Here is a 17721-nt window from a genome sequence, read left to right as displayed (position 1 = left end):
TGGACTTTATCCGTACGGGTTGATGGTCAATGAAACATCTGCAATGACATAAACAAAAAAAAAAAAGAAACCTAACATAATTTAAACTGGTATTACCAGATTTTATTTCATATCAGATATATAAAGGTATTGCTAATAGTTTTGTCTAACCTTATCATTTTTTATTCAACTTTTGACTTTTATTTATGTATAATTATCTATGTTTTCCTTCCTCTCTTGTTAACAAAAATTAAATAAGAAAAGTAAAGAAAAAGCCACAAAGAGGCTCAATTGATCACTTTATCTCTTCTGATTGTACAATTGGAATTTGCACTTTGAATGGTTTGGTTACTATAAAATCTTCTTTTTGCATAGTTTAGGCCAATCCAAAGTATATATTATAATACTCCATCCTTTTTGTCTTTTTCTGTATTTGAAAACAAAATCCAGTACCAGTATGCGTTCTAATTGAGTGGGCCCAGCCCATCAATTTGGGACCAATTAATTAATTCCTTGAAGTGAATTTGTTTGTTTCCCAGAAAGGCATTATATTTGTAATTTTTTTTATTATAGTTTTATAGTTATTTAATCACTATATAACGTAAGATTTCATATAAAATTTTGATAAATTTTACATAATCTATTATTATATTTAATTAATTAATTAATTATAATGCAATAATTGTGAAAAGCAAGACTTCCTCCTAAAGTATTACCTGATCTATTGTTGGGTAGAAAACTTTTGCCGAGAGAATCTTCTTATGATCTTGATAATTACTGTTCATGAAAGAAAAATCTAGAAATCAAAATCAAACATGTCGATAAATCCAACAACATGATGTCCAAAGAAGGTACTATTCAAGTTTCACCAAATAGACAAGTCATTGAAAGAATCAAATATTAGTTAGTTTAAGGAAGAATTCCTTTCTTGAATACATAAAGCATACATACTCAAATTTCTATGCTAGCCGCCCGCTTCCTGGAAGGAACTATTCGAGTAAACAATAATTAAGGCGCATTGTAGCTGTTGGTATGTTCAGAGAGAAGAACGGAGAACAATGATGACTTGTTGAATGAAGTGGAATACGACGATGGATCCCCTGCTGATTGAAAAATCGACAGCCATTTACAATTGAGGGATCTGTACTTGGCAGAAGAAAGAAATATATAAGTAGACAAAATCATGGATGAGACATGTCGGGTTAATGCGCTATCAACTCTAAAGCCATATTTAAATATATGTCATCTTCTTTATGGGAAGAGGATATTGACTTAGCAAATGAATCAACCCTGATATTAAAAGAAGATCATGTTGGCATTTGTATTATTTTGATCATGTTCTTTTTAAACAAATTGACTTAATTAATTTCGATTTTTTTGATACTGATGTTCTTGTATTCTATACAATTTTCTTAACTAAATTATAAACTTCAATTAAAATACAACTCAGTGGCCTAAAGAAAATTATAATACAATCTACCGATTGGTTACACAGCAGGTGAATACATTAACCTATGCACAACAACTCTTTCCTAGGTCACACCCTAGCTAGAGGGCGTGCAAGCCCTCTTTGAGAGTGTCCATGGCGGTAGAGAGAACGGACGTTACTCCTACTAGAGATTAACATTAACCGACATTACTCCCGATAATGGAGCCAATAAAGGAAAAAAGAAAGAAGTTGAGATAATTTATTTGTAGACCTAAAAGAGATTTATGATTTTGTTACCCACTGATTTGTTTAGCAAGAGATAATCCCTTGGTAGTTCAATGGCTTTCGTGACGAAGGAGCATCTCAACTACTTCACCCATGGTCGGTCTTACGTCTTTATCTTCCTGAACACATTGCAGCGCTACGGTAACCAGAATTAGCATCTCAGTCTCACAATATATCTCCTCCAGCGTGGGATCTATTATCTCATGCTTCCAAGCGTCAGTCTCTTGGGCTCTTGCCATGAGCTCTCTCACCCATGAAACTAAAGTTCTTTGCGCTTTTGAATTTTCATCATCGGTCACATGGGTTCGCATTGCGGGGCTTCTTCCAGTCACCAACTCCAATAGAACGATCCCATAGCTATAGACATCAACTTTGGAGGTGATGGGCAGATTGAACACCCACTCAGGTGCCATGTAGCCTCTGGTTCCTCGGATTTTTGAGACTTTTGAGTACTTAACGTCGCCTCTGTTTAACAGCCAAGACAGGCCAAAATCTGACACTTTAGGCTGGTATTTAGAGTCTATGAGAATGTTTTGAGGCTTTATGTCGCAATGGAGAACCCACTCCAAACATTCTTCGTGTAAATAAGCTAGGCCTCTTGCGGTTCCCACAGCAATCTCAAATCTCTTTTTCCAATCAAGTGTTTTAGAGGAGAGGTTTTCTGCCAATGATCCATGTTCCATGTACTCATACACCAAAAGCCTAAGCTTTCCCTCAGCACAATAGCCCCACATCTCTATTAAGTTCATGTGATTAAGCTTTCCAATGGTGTTTACTTCTGCTAGGAATTCAGCTTCTCCTTGGTTAGCGTCAATGAGCCTCTTGATTGCTGCAACTCGACCATCGGATAGTGTGGCTTTGTACACGATTCCTCCTGCACCTCTTCCAATCTCTTCTGAGAAACTATTTGTCGCCTTTTTAAGCTCAGCATAGCTGAATTTTCTGAAGCCAGTTGTAGCGAGATGGTAGCCTGCCACTGGGCTTGAATTGTCATGGGTTCTAATCAAGAAACACCATACGAAGAAAATGGTAAGAAACTCGAGTCCTCCGACTGCACAGGCCGACCAAAGGGCAAATTTTAATGACTCATTTTCGCGCCTTTTGGAATATTTTCGTTCCAGCGTCTGAGACTCGTTGGAGCATTCTAACTCGGAATCTTGAACAATGTTGCTGTAAAAGGGGACAGTAGCCTTGGGCACTTTCACGTAGAAATCAGCATTGAAATTTGGTGGGCGATGTCCATTCAACAATTGCGTCTTGGGATAACAATATGTACCATCTGGTTGATGGGCTTTAATAAATCTGAATTGGAAACCTTTGCAATCGCACAGCTGCGAGCATATTTTCTTGCAATCCTCTAAGGTGACATTAGGATACATGTTGTAATCATAACCATAGAATTCAACATGGCGGAGCTTCAGGAAACCAATCTCAGTTTGGTTACAAGAAAGATGATATACTGGCTTACAGCCAAGAGACCAATCAGTACGATTGGTCATCTTATAACCTGGAAGGCAAGAGCATTTCCTGCCAAAATTAGGAATATAAATGCATATGCTGTTTGGTCCACAACATCCATGAACCATGCATGGTTGAGGGAAGGCTTGCCATGAAACAACCCAAGTTTCTCCATCCTGGTTTAGACTATACAGTCGAATATTGCCATCAAAATCCATCTTCAACATTCTTGGAATCTTTGAGCCATAATCAGCTGACAAGAAGGTAAAATTGTCAGTTGAACTAAAATTGCCCATAGAATCCAGAACTGCAATTTTGCTATTATTGAACGTGGATCTGCCAGCTTCCCATCTCAAAAGCCATGGGCTTGGCCAGTAAACGCTTGAAAACTCAAGACCATCGTACACAAGGCAGAGGACATTATCAGGGTCGAAGTAAAGCTGAAAAAAACCCGAGGAGTAGTTTCCCTGGCTTCTTGATGAGATGAGCTTTGTGTACTCATTGAATGGTTGAAGAGGAAGCAGAGTATCCGTGGGTGAATCGTAGCTTTGCCACAAAATATTGCCTTCCAAGTTCCGCAAGACGAGATTGCCGCCATCTTCCAGTTTTAAATGGGTAGGGGACTGCGAGACGGTTTTCGTTTCCCAAACAGGGATACGACCCGCATCTTTTAAAACAAGATTACCTGATTTCAGTAGACAGAGCTTTGAGTATCTACCATTGACTGGTTGGTCCCGATTTGCCATCCAAACTATGGTGCAACTGTTAGCACTGCAAGATGGTTTGTTGAACCAAATCGCAAAGGAATAAGCATTCTGGCCAACGGGGTGGAACCCAGCACTAAAAGTGCCATTAGGTGAAGTCAAGACATCACCTGCAGTCTCCACCGACAGAGATGAGCCTACCCATAGACCATCAGAGGATGAAGATGAAAGTGGACAATATAAAGCCAAAGAGAAAACGAGTAGGATCAATGGTGTGGCCATGAACTTAGTGACGATTGAAGGCAGGGAAAGGCTTGGAAACTAAGAAGGCAGAGAAATGTGTGCAGATTTCATGTGAGTGAATGTAAACGGAGAGACTAGAGAGTGAAGAGCTCTATTCCAGGGCGGCTGACAGGAAACGGACTTACCCACCCAGAGCAATTTAAATTCAATTTGTTAGCGTGGCAAGCGATTTGACGGGAAAATTGGTTCTGCTATCTGATTTGTCAAAAGGGTTTCCTAGGATGAAATTGTAGAAGACATGACTGCCTTGTGTCATCAAATTCCTATGAAAATAGCCCAATACGTACTTCTACTCTGAATTTCTATATTCAGAATTATATTAAAGCTTAACTTACTGTTCATTTTGTGAAGGCCGACACCAGAAGACAAAAGCCATTGACTCTTAAGAAAACCATTTATGAGAAAAGAGAGGAAAAGTGGTCATGATACAACCACCGACACTCAGACCGTCTGAATGCATCCTCGTTTAGGGACCATCAATTAAACACAACAATATTTTATTAATTTATTAACATCAAGTGATCCACAGAGAGAAAATGGTGCAAATTCAATAAACCAGGCTGCTTATTAATGTAAATTTCTAGCATTGTCAGAGATAGTAGGTGGTGCTCCGCAACAATAACAAATACTTATAATTCAATAGGAGTTACAAGCTACCATAGTATTCTAGTACTTAATATTGATAGGTTGGTTACACTTGCTAAAACGTCTATTTTATGCACGGATTTACATGCTTGGAGACTTTAACGATTTGACTGATGGATTTTCTCTTTTCTAATACACAAATATTAGTGCAGGCAAAGTTAAAAAGAATCAGTTTCAACATAACGAAAAATATTGAAAGAAATTTTCAGTAGGAATTGAAAAACTTTATAATAATACATCTTTTTTTTTCTCTTATGAAAAATCAAGCAATTGATTGTGCGGAGTTTAATTGATAATAAGTGTAGTTTAGTATTCCGTGTGCTCTTACACATGGCATGCTTTTTATTGGCTCACAAACACATTATTAGTCGCGATTATGGGGTAATTTAATGTATAATTTCGATATCATTTGCAAAATTAATAAGTTGAATCAGTGCATGTATACAATATATAGAATATAGTTACTTACTGATATAGATACATGCAGCATATAAAAAACACATTTATTAACGTCTGCTAACTTACAATTTTCATAAGGAAGATTTAAAATTATAGTATGTGTTTTGCAATCTTACCTCTTCAAAGGAGTCCAAGACTTGCATTGCATGTATTCAATTACTGAATTAAATGTTTCTATTTTAATATTATGTATCTTTTTAATTTTTAGAATAAAGATATTTAAAGAGAAAAATGCTTGGAGATCAAGGAGAAAACGATTAATTAGAAGCAAGGGAAGCTTGAAATAAAAAAAGAGAAAAGGGTAAAAGATGTGGAGTTCATATGTATGGTATAAAGTCCATGTCAGTGTAATTTTTTTAAATAAAGACCAAGTTCATACCATAAATACAACACAGCATTCCACAGTATATATAGAGTATTTTGATAAGGCGTAAACCTAGCACCCTTCAATTTGTTCTTACATTTAATCTATTTTCTACAAAGTAATCTGAATAGAAAATATAATACGGTCAATTATGACTATCGTCCCCACGCCTTTGAAAATTTATATCTGCAATTTAAATCCAAGCAAAGTAAAGGAAAAAAAAAAAGAAATATCAAGAATGGCAACGGTACTGCATCTGATCCCAAAATATGTTGGAGATGGAATATTCAGCTAAGGCGTAACCCATTTAATTGGGAACTTAGTCAGTGGAGCAATTTCTTGGATGTCATCAAATCAATCCAGCGCCATCATTCTGCTCCTGATAAAGCCATTTGGAAGAAATCGACTAGTGGTACTTACACGCCTTCATCATTTGTCATCCATTGCCAGTCGAACATCTGGGCTTCCCAACCCCATTGGAGGCAGCTTTGGAAGGGACATGCCCCTCCAAAAATCGAAGTCTTCACATGGCAAGTCCTCCTCGGAAAAGTCGCTGTCAAGCATGAACTCTTCAAAAGGGGTTTGATTGATATTAATACTTCCTTTTGCACTCTTTGCAATGCTGAACTTGAGACCTCTTCTCATCTTTTCTTCACTTGCTCGGTTGCCTGGAACATCTGGATGCATAATTGCAGCCTCTGGGGACTTAGCTGGGTTCACCCAGGTGATGCCACTAGTTTCTTTGTTTCTTGGCAGAACAATAAACCACCCTACGGTTCTCCTGAAATATGGCACATGCTTTTCTTCTCTACCTTATGGTCAATTTGGCTTTGTAGAAATGAAATCCTCTTCCAAGGTAAACACCTTGATGTGAATCAGTTGCAAGACATTATCCTTGTCAGGTTAGCCCATTGGTGTAAGGGCAAATGGCCACCTAACCACATTCCAGCTTCTCACTTCCTTTTTGAACCTAGTAGAATCTGCATCAATAGTAGGAAATGCAAAACAAAAGTCGTCTGCAATTGGATGAGACCACCAACAGGTTCTTTTAAGCTGAATGTCGATGGTTCAGCCCTTGGGAAACCAGGGCCTGCAGGTATTAGGGGTGCCATTAGAGATCATGAAAGTTTCATTAAAGGGGTTTTTTCTACTCCCATTGGCATGGAGGACTCCAACTACGCTGAGTTTCTTGCTATCAAAGAGGGTCTCTCCTTCTTCTTTTCTTCACCTTGGGCCTCTAGCACTCTTCATGTTGAAAGTGACTCCAAAAATGCCATCACTTGGGCATCTGACCATAACTCGGTTCCGTGGCGCATGAAGCTTTTATCCAACAGTATTGAAGCGTTCAAAACAAGCTTCAAGGATCTTACTTTCACTCACATTAACAGAGAAGCAAACGCTTTGGCTGACGGGCTTGCAAAAGCTGGGGCTATCAGGTTCAATTGTTTTTCGAGTTTGTTCTAATCCTTTGATATGTTCTGGAAAATGAAGATGCTTTGTCTCTTTTCTGTTCACTTTGTTGGATTCGTGATTACCTAGGTTTAGTTTGAAATTTTTCTCTTTTTCTGTTGTGGCTTTCCTGTAAGTCATTCTTTTGAATTGTTCTTGGCAGTTTCTTTGCATTGCCTTTTCTGGCTTTGTTTTTATGATCACTTGCCATTCAAAAAAAAAAATGTTATATATCTGCTAATACGCTTATGATTTTAGCGAAGAATATGCTTCATTTTTTTGGTTGTTGAATGTTGATATCTATTTTCCATGGGAGCTATATAAATTGAAGCATTTTTAAAGAGAGAAAAGAAAATGAATACCAGTATTTATGACATAGGTACATAGAAAATCAGTTCGGACTAGAAATTGAACCCAGAAAAGACAAAACCAGTAAAAAGGAAAGGAAAGACCCATTTTGTGAAGCCTATGGGCGGTTCAGTTTGCTTCCTTAGTTGTGACTATCGTGACCCATCACCAGACAATTTCAGATCAGCCGTTAAAATGGAAAACAAAACATTGCTTACTGTTACTAGACTATGGCATGTGTGTTACACGCGAGCCTCTTTTTATTTGCTTTTTTCTTTCTCTTTTTTTTTCTTTTTTCTTATACTTTCCACGTGGCTAGAAGAAGTAGCCCATTTGAAGTTTCTTTTTAAGTATGTTATTAGATTATGACCCGTGCGATTGCACACGATCCCTTTTTATTTGTTTTTTTTCTCTTTTTCTATTTTTTTTTTCTATATTTTTCACGTGTTTAGAAGAGGAGCTTCCTTTTAAGTATGTTATAGATAGATTCTTGGAATTGTTAGAACACAACATTGCAAAATGGAGAATAATAGAATGGCTTCCAGATGTTTATTAGTAATTATTGCTTTTAAGATTTTATTTTTTTATTGTTAGTGTACGAAAGAGTTATAAATGATAAATTATGAAAATATAATGAAATTTGTAATTGGTTGTATTTTTAATTAATTAAATAAATTTTTCGAATATTTGAGATGTATAACAAAATTATCAAATTTGTATAGATTTTTCAGTAGTCAAATAGTATAGAAAAAGTTTGAAGAAACATTAGAGAAAAAGGATATGGATGTTGTTTTCTTATCCTTCTGAACCAAAAGAGTCCTAATATAAAAACAATTAAATATCTATTTTCTATGGCTGTCCCCGTCCAAACATATATTTGTGTATTTGTAGAGGCAAATCTCTCGACACAATTAATAATTACTTAACAATTATTTAATTAAAAAATTTAATTTAAAATTTTTTTACATAAAATATTGAAAAACGACCTATTTACATCCATATACAAGGAACTCTGAATTTATCATTCTCCAAGAGAGGAATAAGGTCCAAAAGAGGAGTATATAGCACTCTCGTTCCAAGTTTACAATCTTGAACTAAATTCTTGAGAAAATCAACACATTGATTGCATTCTCTGAGGATACAACGGATTTTTTTAACCCACCCTTTCTAAGTCAAAGAAATAGAACCTTGAATGAGAGTAGAGTATGGATGAGAAGCTTCCACTCCTGTCTTCAAGAAATGCACAATCAAAGTAATATCAAGTTAAATAACAATTTGATTTAGATCCATGGATTTGGCCAAAAAACCTACCCTAATGCCCCAAAGCTCTGCCATCAAACTATCCGTTACACCAATGCTGGATATGTATCTACCAAGCCATTCTCTTTCACTATTACGTATGAATCTACTTGCAGAAGCACATTCCCAACTAGACTTGACAACCCCATCTGTATTAATAATAGAGTAACTCATGTCTAGTGGTTGCCACTTAACCCACCGAGTTACATAAGTAGCGAGACTTTTCTTTTTCAAAGCTCTGCCAACCTCTTTGGCTATCATTCTTGCACCACTCCGTATTTAAACTTGAGGAGTCGAGTCTAACAACATGCTGAAAAATGCAACTATTTTAACTCTTTCAAATGGAAATAATTTATTATTTAATCAATTACAATTATACCAAGCGTCGAGTGTTCTTATTAAATAATAATATATTAATTTAATTAAATTACAGTATCAATCAAAATTTAAAAAGTCTAATCATGGTTCACTTTACGCCTTAACCCATTTTAATCCAATTACTAAAAATTCATACTTCTCTTTATTTTAAAAAACAGCCTTTTATTTGTTTATTCTAATGTAATTTACACTTATTATTGATAAAAATATCTAATAAAAATTACGGAGAAAGATAAATAAAAATCTAAGACAATGATTTATTTATTTAAGTTATACGTATGGAATCAACAACTTGTTAACAGAGAAATAAAGACTATAATAGCAATAAGTTCCTGCATTTGAAGAAAAGAACTTGACGTTCGAACATGCAGAATCGGAAAATTACACTAACTGAATGCTGAAAATAGGTGTAGCAGCTTCAATTATTCCTGGATTACCGCTAATGGTTATGGGCACTAAACTAATGCAAGGATTTGCAAATAAAGTGCTGCTAGTTTTCATTTTCTCTGTGATGAAGAAGCCTCTCGACCACTTGACTCATGGTGGGCCTTGCATCTCTGTCTTCCTGGACGCAATGAAGAGCCACTTCAACCAGAGTTTCCATCTTTTGATCGTCATAATTGCCTTCCAACATGGGGTCTACTATTTCTGTTATCCACGATTCCATTGAATTTGATTCTTTCTTCTTTTCCTTGACCCAATTTACTGACCTGTATTCCATCTCCCTTTCAGCAATACTATGTACGAACTGGATCCCTTTTGTTGGGCTCAATCCCGTCACCATTTCCAACACAACGATGCCGTAGCTGTAAACATCTACTTTGGATGTAATGGGACGGTTGAAAACCCACTCCGGAGCCATGTATCCTCGAGTTCCTCTAATCTTTGAGAAGCTAGAATTGTAAAGCTTACCTCTGTCAAGGAGCTTAGATAGGCCGAAATCCGACACCTTGGGTTGGTAGCCGGAGTCCAGAAGTATGTTTGGGGGCTTTACATCACAATGCAAGACCCACTCCAAGCACTCATCATGTAGGTAAGCTAGGCCTTTTGCAGTGCCCAAGGCGATAGCATACCTCTTTTGCCAGTCAAGTTCATGGGAAGAGAGGTTTTCTGCTAAGGATCCATGCTCCATGTACTCATAAACTAGGAGCCTGTGCTTTTTCTCTGCGCAAAATCCCCACATTTCAATCAAGTTCATGTGATTAAGCTTCCCGATGGTGTTTACTTCTGCAAGGAACTCAGCTTCTCCTTGATTTGCTTCATTCAGTCGCTTGACTGCAGCAACTCTACCATCAGGTAGCATGCCTTTGTACACAGTACCTACCCCTCCTCTTCCAATTTCTTCATTGAAGTTTTGCGTTGCCTCTTTTAGCTCGTCATATGTGAATCTCTTGAACCCAGCTGCTGCGAGAAGGTAGCCTTGTTGAGCTACAATATTCTTCTCTTGACTGGCACTAGTTAACCACCAAACCAAAATGATGGAAATAATCTCAACTCCTCCCAATGCACTTGCAAACCAGAGCATAAACTTCACTATCCCATTTTCTAGGCTCTTAGCATAACTTCTTTCCAGCATAATAGTATCATTTCTGGGGCAATCTAAACTGATTGCCTTGAAAGGCTTTTTGTTGTTGTACGAGATATATGCTTTGGGCAGCTTTATATAGATATCTCCATCGAAGCCAGGTGTTTGCTGCCCATTACGCAATTGCCCCTTAGGGAAACAACTATAGAAACCATTACCATTGAATTTATATTGAAAACCTTTACAGTTGACCGTCTGCAAGCATATAGCTTCACACTCCTTTAAGGTTTTATTGTTAAAACTTGAAATATCATAGCCATAAAATTCAGCATTACGAAGATGGATAAAACTAAACTCACTAGCATTGACGGAAACGTCGAATTCTGGTTTACAACCATAAGACCAATCTGTTTGGTTCTTCACCTTGTATCCTTCAGGGCAAGAGCATTTCCTCCCAGTACTCGGAGCGTAGCCACAGAGACTATTTTCCCCACAAAGGCCATGAATCGTGCATGGCTGACTTATAGCTTGCCATGAAACAACCCATGTTTCATCCCTTTCTTCTCTGCTGTACAATCGAAGGTTACCATCAACATCAATGGTCAATCTTCTCTGGATCCAACTTGCACCATAATCCGCAGACCTAAAAATTAAGTCATCACTTGAACTAAAATTGCCTAGGGAGTCGATCATCGCATTTCTGCTACTGTTGTATGTGGATCTTCCTGCTTCCCAGCTAACAAGCCACGAACCAGGCCAATAAACGCTTGAAATATCAGGACCATCAAAAAGGAGACGGAGAACATTATCATCATCGAAAAACAGCTTAAAGAAACCAGAGGAATAGTTGGCTTTTCTTCTTTTCGAGACAAGTGCTGTGTATCTGGTGAGTGATTGTAGAGGAAGAAGGGTATCTGTAGGGGAATCAAAGCTCTGCCATAAAATAGTACCCTGGGAATTACTCAGAAGAAGATTACCGTAGTCATTGACCTGCAACTGCACCGGGGACAGCGAAGCGGTGTCTGTGGCCCAAACATTGAGCTGAGCAGCATCAGTTAGGATAACGTTACCGGTTCCTAACAGCGACAGCTTTGAGCGCCTTCCGTTAACTGGTTGGTCACGATTGGCCATCCAAACGACGGTGCAGTTATGAACAACGCAAGTTGGTTTGCTGAACCATATTGCAAAAGCATAAGCATTGTCGCCAACAGGGAAAAAGCCAGCTGAGAAAGTGCCATTTGGTGACACTAAAATATCGCTGGGATTCTCCACGGAAAGAGATGATCCTCCGCTCAATTTTTGATATGTTGCAGATGACAATGGAGGTAATAATATCAAAGACAAAACAACTGAAAAACATAGGGAACTCATGTGGAGCTTCATGGTGGAAGGTAATGCAGGAGACGGTTAGGCTTTGCCATTAAGCAGCTTAAAAAGACCCGGCTGTCAAAATCTTCAGCCAAAAAGCTCATTACATTCAACTTTGAGACAAACTTGATAATCTCGAAGAAACCAGAGTTGGTCATTTCTTTCCTTTCAACCGGTCTACAAGGAAAAGATACCGCACAAAAGTATTCTCACCCCACGTTTTAAAATAAACAGGTTAAAATGTGAACGGAATAAATTGAGGGGAAACTGCACTTCAGTGCTACAGTTTTAGTTGTTATAAGGTTATACTTAGTGGAAAAGATTGTAGTATGTTTCTAGATTTCACTTGATTTAATACCAGTTTATTGAACTAAACAGTAAAACGCGAAATAAGCTTCAATAGTTTGTCAGGCAATTTAGCACGGCCAACATACTTCGTCCACGTTCTCTACACAACTCAATCGACAGGACAAGCAAATGAGCTTTAACTGTAGAATCTCGTACAACTTTATACATACAAACTGTTCTTAAAGGCAATACAAACATCTCAATTTTCAAAAAAAATTTCTAGCCTATATAAGAGGGTAGATTTAATAGTAGGAAGGATCTACCAACCACTCTTTGGTGTATGTACAAAGGGTTGGCAAACGGGTCTGAATTTAATTATCTTGTTTATTGGTGCTCGTCTCAACATCTTCTGCAACATGGTAAGTGGAGAGAAATAATGTATTCTGATTCTTCTGCAGGAACCTGCAATGAGAAGACATCATCTAGACCTATCAGCAGAGTTTGATAATAAGAAAATGTCATCATTTGAAAGGAAGATTAACGGATCAACTGGGTTATGCAAGAATAGTGCGCTTCAAAGGAAATACTTAGGCGTAAAGACCCCTATAAATGTAGACGAAATGATAATTTCCAAACTAGACTTGGCCTTGTAGTTCAAAGATAACAAACAACATTGACTTTTGACATCAACTTGAGTTGGAACTTGGAATAATAGATTTCTTAGAAATTGGTCGAAAGGAAAGGAACCCGGGGCTTGACCCCAATAGTGGGTGGACTTCCCGCAGCGAAAGAAAAAGGAAAGAGACACATGACAGAACACCAGTTCTTTGAAGAGCTAAATAACCAGAATAAAGGTAGAGTTCACACTTGAGAAAGTCGACTAATTTTTGCTGCAACTCCAACAATGTCTCCTCTTCAATGTCTGCACGCACCAATAATTCAGGCAACTTGACTGCAAATACCAGACAGTAAGTTAGCAGAATCAACTTCGTAATACGAAGCCTTTTGCATGACAAAATTCTTTACAGTTTCGGGACTAGCATTATAATAAAAAATTTACTGAAAATACCAGGCATAAGCTGCAATAATTGCAATACACATGCACGCCATAATTAGACATGCCAACAGATGGAAAGATGAGCCCAGAACAGTTTGTCAAAGGCAAGATTTATTAGCACATAACCATGTGTATAACATTATAGCATACATTGAACCCCACAAAAAAGTTATAGCACCACATTATACTCAGATGAATGGTTAATTTGCTTGCAAGGAAACTAAATATAGTGGAGGATATTTTGTAAGAAGTATAAGTATTCAACCTTTTCAACAAAAGATGCATACAATCCTCAAAATGTGATAAATTATTTGGTATATTCTCTAATATCATCTGAAAAATGCCAGAGTCTGAAAGAATTGTTTGGTTTACTCTTCCAAGCTTCAGCTCAAATTACAAAGAATTGTCATAGTAGGGAAAGATTTCTGAATTAGCAAGTACAATTCCTGTCTATATGTACTATTAAAGTGCATGATGTTTCTTTGTGAAAGTTAGTCACTTTTCTAACAGAGAAGGATGAACATACCAAAGAGACGCAGCAGATGTTCGGCACCATATACTGTGGATGGACAGATGTCCTCTGTAATGGTATCATCATATTGTTGACGCTCACTTTTGTACAAAAGCATCACGGGCAATGCTTTGTTAAAGTAAACACGTATCCCTTTAAAAATTTCTTGAACTGAATCTGTTACGCTACATGCATTACTTTTTTCATGTTAACTATTAGAAAACTAAAAATATCTAGCCAAGAAAATAGAAATCAATACTCAACAAAATTAAATTAATTTATCAAAATTCAAAGGCATTAATTAAGAGTAAAGATAGGATGCACTTCACTCATAACTCAGAAAGGTATTCTCATTCCCAAATCCCAAGCCCCATCCTACCTTTTTTTTTTTCTCACATTTCAACGACTTTTCCCAACTTCCACTTGGATAATTCTGCAGTATCCTTTTACGGTCCAGGCCAAAAAGGCTAAAAGCCTAAAACTAGCAATCTAATAAATGGCATGAATAAATCCAAGTATTTTGCATTAATAAGCCTGCTCAGATTGCTTTCCTAGTATGTTTTATCATAACGGTATTTCAAGGTGAATGCCAATAATGCCATGCAGATTTTTTGGACCATCCAGGTCATGAAACAGTTACTTGATGATATGTGGTGCACAAGAGTGCTTCAACTTTTCTCTAAAGCATGGTTCAAAACTAACTAAAACAGCATTTAAATTAATGAAAGATTGTGTTAACAATATATCAAGGAAGTCAAACACTAGAACAGATTTTGTGGAAAAAATATGAAGAAACAAAATTACCAAAATCATTGCACATTAAAAATTTGGGTGAACGGTGCAAAAATAGATAATTTCAAACTATTACATGCTGTTAACAATCTTAAAATTTTTGTAGGAAGGTAGATGAATGACCTTTTTTTTAGAAATAATAAAAGACTTCCCTTTCCAAAGAATAAGATCACAATATATTTTTGAGTTAATAAACAGTTTTCCATCTAGCTGACCATTACAGGAGCTGGCTGAGTTGCAGTAACATGAATGCTGCAAGTCAAGGTAAAAAGATGACAACAGGGCAGGGCAAGAACTTACGTGCCATCTTTCTTAGATCTGTAATCAAGATACATCTTCAATATGTCTTCCACAGTTGGAATACGTGGAAGTTTAACAAGCTGCAACAGAAGATATCAATCAACTTTTGATGATCAGCCATAATTAACACTGCAAAAGAAAGGCTCTAAATGGAAACAAAAGGAAAAATGCAGAAAAATCCAAACTATGAGGATATAGATACCTTTCCCAAATGAGTAATAAATTCACAATCATTAACTAGTTGCTTCCTCAGAGTTAGTGGAAGTTGAATGCTCACAATCTTTTCTGAAGGTACAGCACTCTTCTCCTAAAAGTTGAAAACAAGTGGTAAGTTTTGTTCTTTTTTTTTTGCTTTCGATAACTAAAAATCAACAGACTAAGTTGAACAAGAAACCTCTTCAATGAAAGTTCAAAATTCTAACTGTTTGCCGTCCTGTCAAGGATGTCTTTAGTTTATTTTGCTACTAACATAGTTTCACAACGAATATCAACTAACAAAATTTCCAACCAAATGAATCAACAGACAAAGCATAGAAACATGCCAAGGCAATTATATAAAGACACATGGGATGTTCACAAGCTCCTCAGAAGGTTCAGCACTCTTCTACTAAAAGTTGACAATCAAAAAACTAAGATTTTATTCTTCTTTTACCTTTTTGATAAATGAAAATCAACAGAAGATGTTGAACAAGAAACATCCACAATAAAGCTCATAATTCTAACTGGTTGCATGTACTGTCAAGAATGTTGTTAGCTTATTTTGCTACTAATATTTTCCCAACAAGTATTAATTAACGAAGTTTCCAACCAAAGGAAATTTCCTTCTTGATAAATAAAAACCTAGGGACTAAGTTGAACATGAAACCTCCACAATGAAAGTTCAAAATTTTAACTATTTGAGCATCCTGTAAAGGATGTCGTTAGCTTGTTTTGCTAATAACATATTTCCCAATGAAAATCAATTAACGAAATTCCAACCAAATGAATCAACAGACACGGCATAGAAGAAACAAGGGAAGGTATTCATATAGAGACACATGGGAAAACCTTGCTAATAGAATCGTTCTTTCGCTTTTTCCCCCTACCACCTGCAAAGACAAAGATGTGTTAAAACCCCTGGAAACAGATTAATGAGACAGTTTATTTCATTTGACATACAAAAAAATTAGAATTAACCTTTGGGGTGTTTCAGTTTAAAATGAAACACACGCCCAGTTCCTCTCTTAGAGGTATGAAATTCAACCTTCTTTTCTTCCGCCAGTGTCTTGTTAAGCGCTTCCTGTTTCTGTCGATTTTCTTCTGTAAATTTCATTAACCTATCCACAGCTACCCATTCATCCCAGCTGTAAAAGGAAACAAATCTCAACAATTTAAATTAAAATAAAAAATATATATCGTAATTTCACCAGAGAAGAAAATGCACTTACTTTTTATTCCACCCCTGCAAAACAAACAAATTGATAACCACATCATCAATTTTAAGTGAAAAATGTGAAATGAAATGAAGATTTAAAATTTTTATACTTACAAGATAATGAACGAAATAATGCCAGCCGTTGCTCCGGTTATCAAATTTTAAGACCTGCCAAGCAAAGCGATGAGTAAAGTGTAAACTTTTAATCGGGTACAGGAAAAGAAAGGAAGAGAAAGGAAAGAAGTTATTTTTTACTTTGGCTTCGTAAATGCGCAGGTTATGGAAAGCGAGGACTTTTTCGCCTTCTCTGAAAGGGCCGGTATCGTAGCGCTTACGGAATTCCTCATCAGTTTCCGTTTCGGAGTCGGTGTCGGAATCGGAGTCGGTCTTGGTGGCGGTGTCGTTGTCGGACTCGGTGGCCGAATCGTCGTCGTCGTTCAAGGCAGTGTTTGAGCTTCCCATTTTGGGGGTGGGGAAGGGAGGGATTTCGGTGCACGGGTTTTAATTATCGGGTTATTGGCCGTTATGGGTGGTTCCTTTTATCTTTCTTATTCGGTCTTTAACCGTGAATTATTATTTCCGGTGAGGATAGAATAAATTCAAATTGGGGAAATTTTCTACTTTTCTTGGGCTTTTTTACTGTATAAAATTTTTCCTTGGCCTATGTAAATTGTAAGGCTGTGGGGTAACAACATGCGGCGCTTAACAGTTACGAGATAATTTGCTGTCCGCCTGTGGCAAATCTAAATTTGGGCTTTTAGGCCCAAAACAACTCCCACTGGGCTTTGATCATTAACCCCTTACGCCCCCTTTAATTGTCTCAATTACATAATAAATTAAATGCTACTTACTAATATTTGAAGTGACAAAATAAAGAATTTATGTATATTTTTTGACAATGTAAACAATCCTACAATCTAACTAACTAACTAACTAACTAATATACATAGGCACGCAAATATCAAGAATATTCGGTTCTCTCCATAAAATTCAAGTGAGAATGTTTTGATCCTGAGTAGGCTCTGCTTCAAACTTTAAACAATTATGATCACGATTAGGGCCATATGCAAAAGATAATAGCTAACTTACATGAGTAGTGCAGGTTGGGTTTCTCGATGTCTTTTTCTGGTATGCACTCTGACTGAACAATACGGAAGCAGCTACCAAGCATAGTTATGGTCCACAGTCCGCACCCGCTCGGAAGCAGTCTTACTCTCTCTGCTTAGATTCTCCCTTACTTCGGCAAACCTGCATGATTTTTGCTCTTTCATCAGTGGCAAAAATTAAACATCTACAGTGTCGAACGTTGAATAAGCTGCATGTTCATAGATTAATTGAGGTAAATGCAGGCATTTGTATATTTTAG

General features: G+C 36.9%; 3 protein-coding genes across 4 annotated transcripts; all 3 read right to left on the bottom strand.

Moving 5' to 3' along the window:
* On the bottom strand, positions 1430-4416 carry LOC18592051 (putative receptor protein kinase ZmPK1). Its single transcript, XM_007018537.2, has one exon. It carries the CDS (start codon positions 4135-4137, stop codon positions 1744-1746), a length of 2394 nt encoding a protein of 797 aa, XP_007018599.2. The 5' UTR covers positions 4138-4416; the 3' UTR covers positions 1430-1743.
* Positions 9483-11996, bottom strand: LOC18592049 (putative receptor protein kinase ZmPK1). Its single transcript, XM_007018535.2, has one exon. It carries the CDS (start codon positions 11994-11996, stop codon positions 9591-9593), a length of 2406 nt encoding a protein of 801 aa, XP_007018597.2. The 3' UTR covers positions 9483-9590.
* On the bottom strand, positions 12372-16951 carry LOC18592048 (protein MRG2). 2 transcript variants are annotated; one of them, XM_018125667.1, is made up of 10 exons: positions 16611-16951; positions 16470-16523; positions 16369-16382; positions 16118-16284; positions 15989-16029; positions 15144-15248; positions 14942-15021; positions 13865-14046; positions 13149-13233; positions 12372-12743 (listed from the first exon to the last, which is right to left on the bottom strand). In XM_018125667.1, the coding sequence occupies exons 1-10, from the start codon at positions 16815-16817 to the stop codon at positions 12653-12655; spliced, it is 1026 nt and encodes a 341-aa protein (XP_017981156.1). In that variant the 5' UTR covers positions 16818-16951; the 3' UTR covers positions 12372-12652. The 2 variants fall into 2 exon arrangements, with proteins under 2 accessions (XP_017981156.1, XP_007018592.1); XM_007018530.2 differs by having other exon boundaries at positions 13865-14034; positions 16611-16950.

This window comes from Theobroma cacao, chromosome 8, assembly GCF_000208745.1.
Source record: "Theobroma cacao cultivar B97-61/B2 chromosome 8, Criollo_cocoa_genome_V2, whole genome shotgun sequence".
NCBI classification, from domain to species: domain Eukaryota; kingdom Viridiplantae; phylum Streptophyta; class Magnoliopsida; order Malvales; family Malvaceae; genus Theobroma; species Theobroma cacao.
The sequence above is the reverse complement of the archived record's forward strand: the minus strand, read 5'-3'. Positions and strand labels throughout refer to the sequence as shown.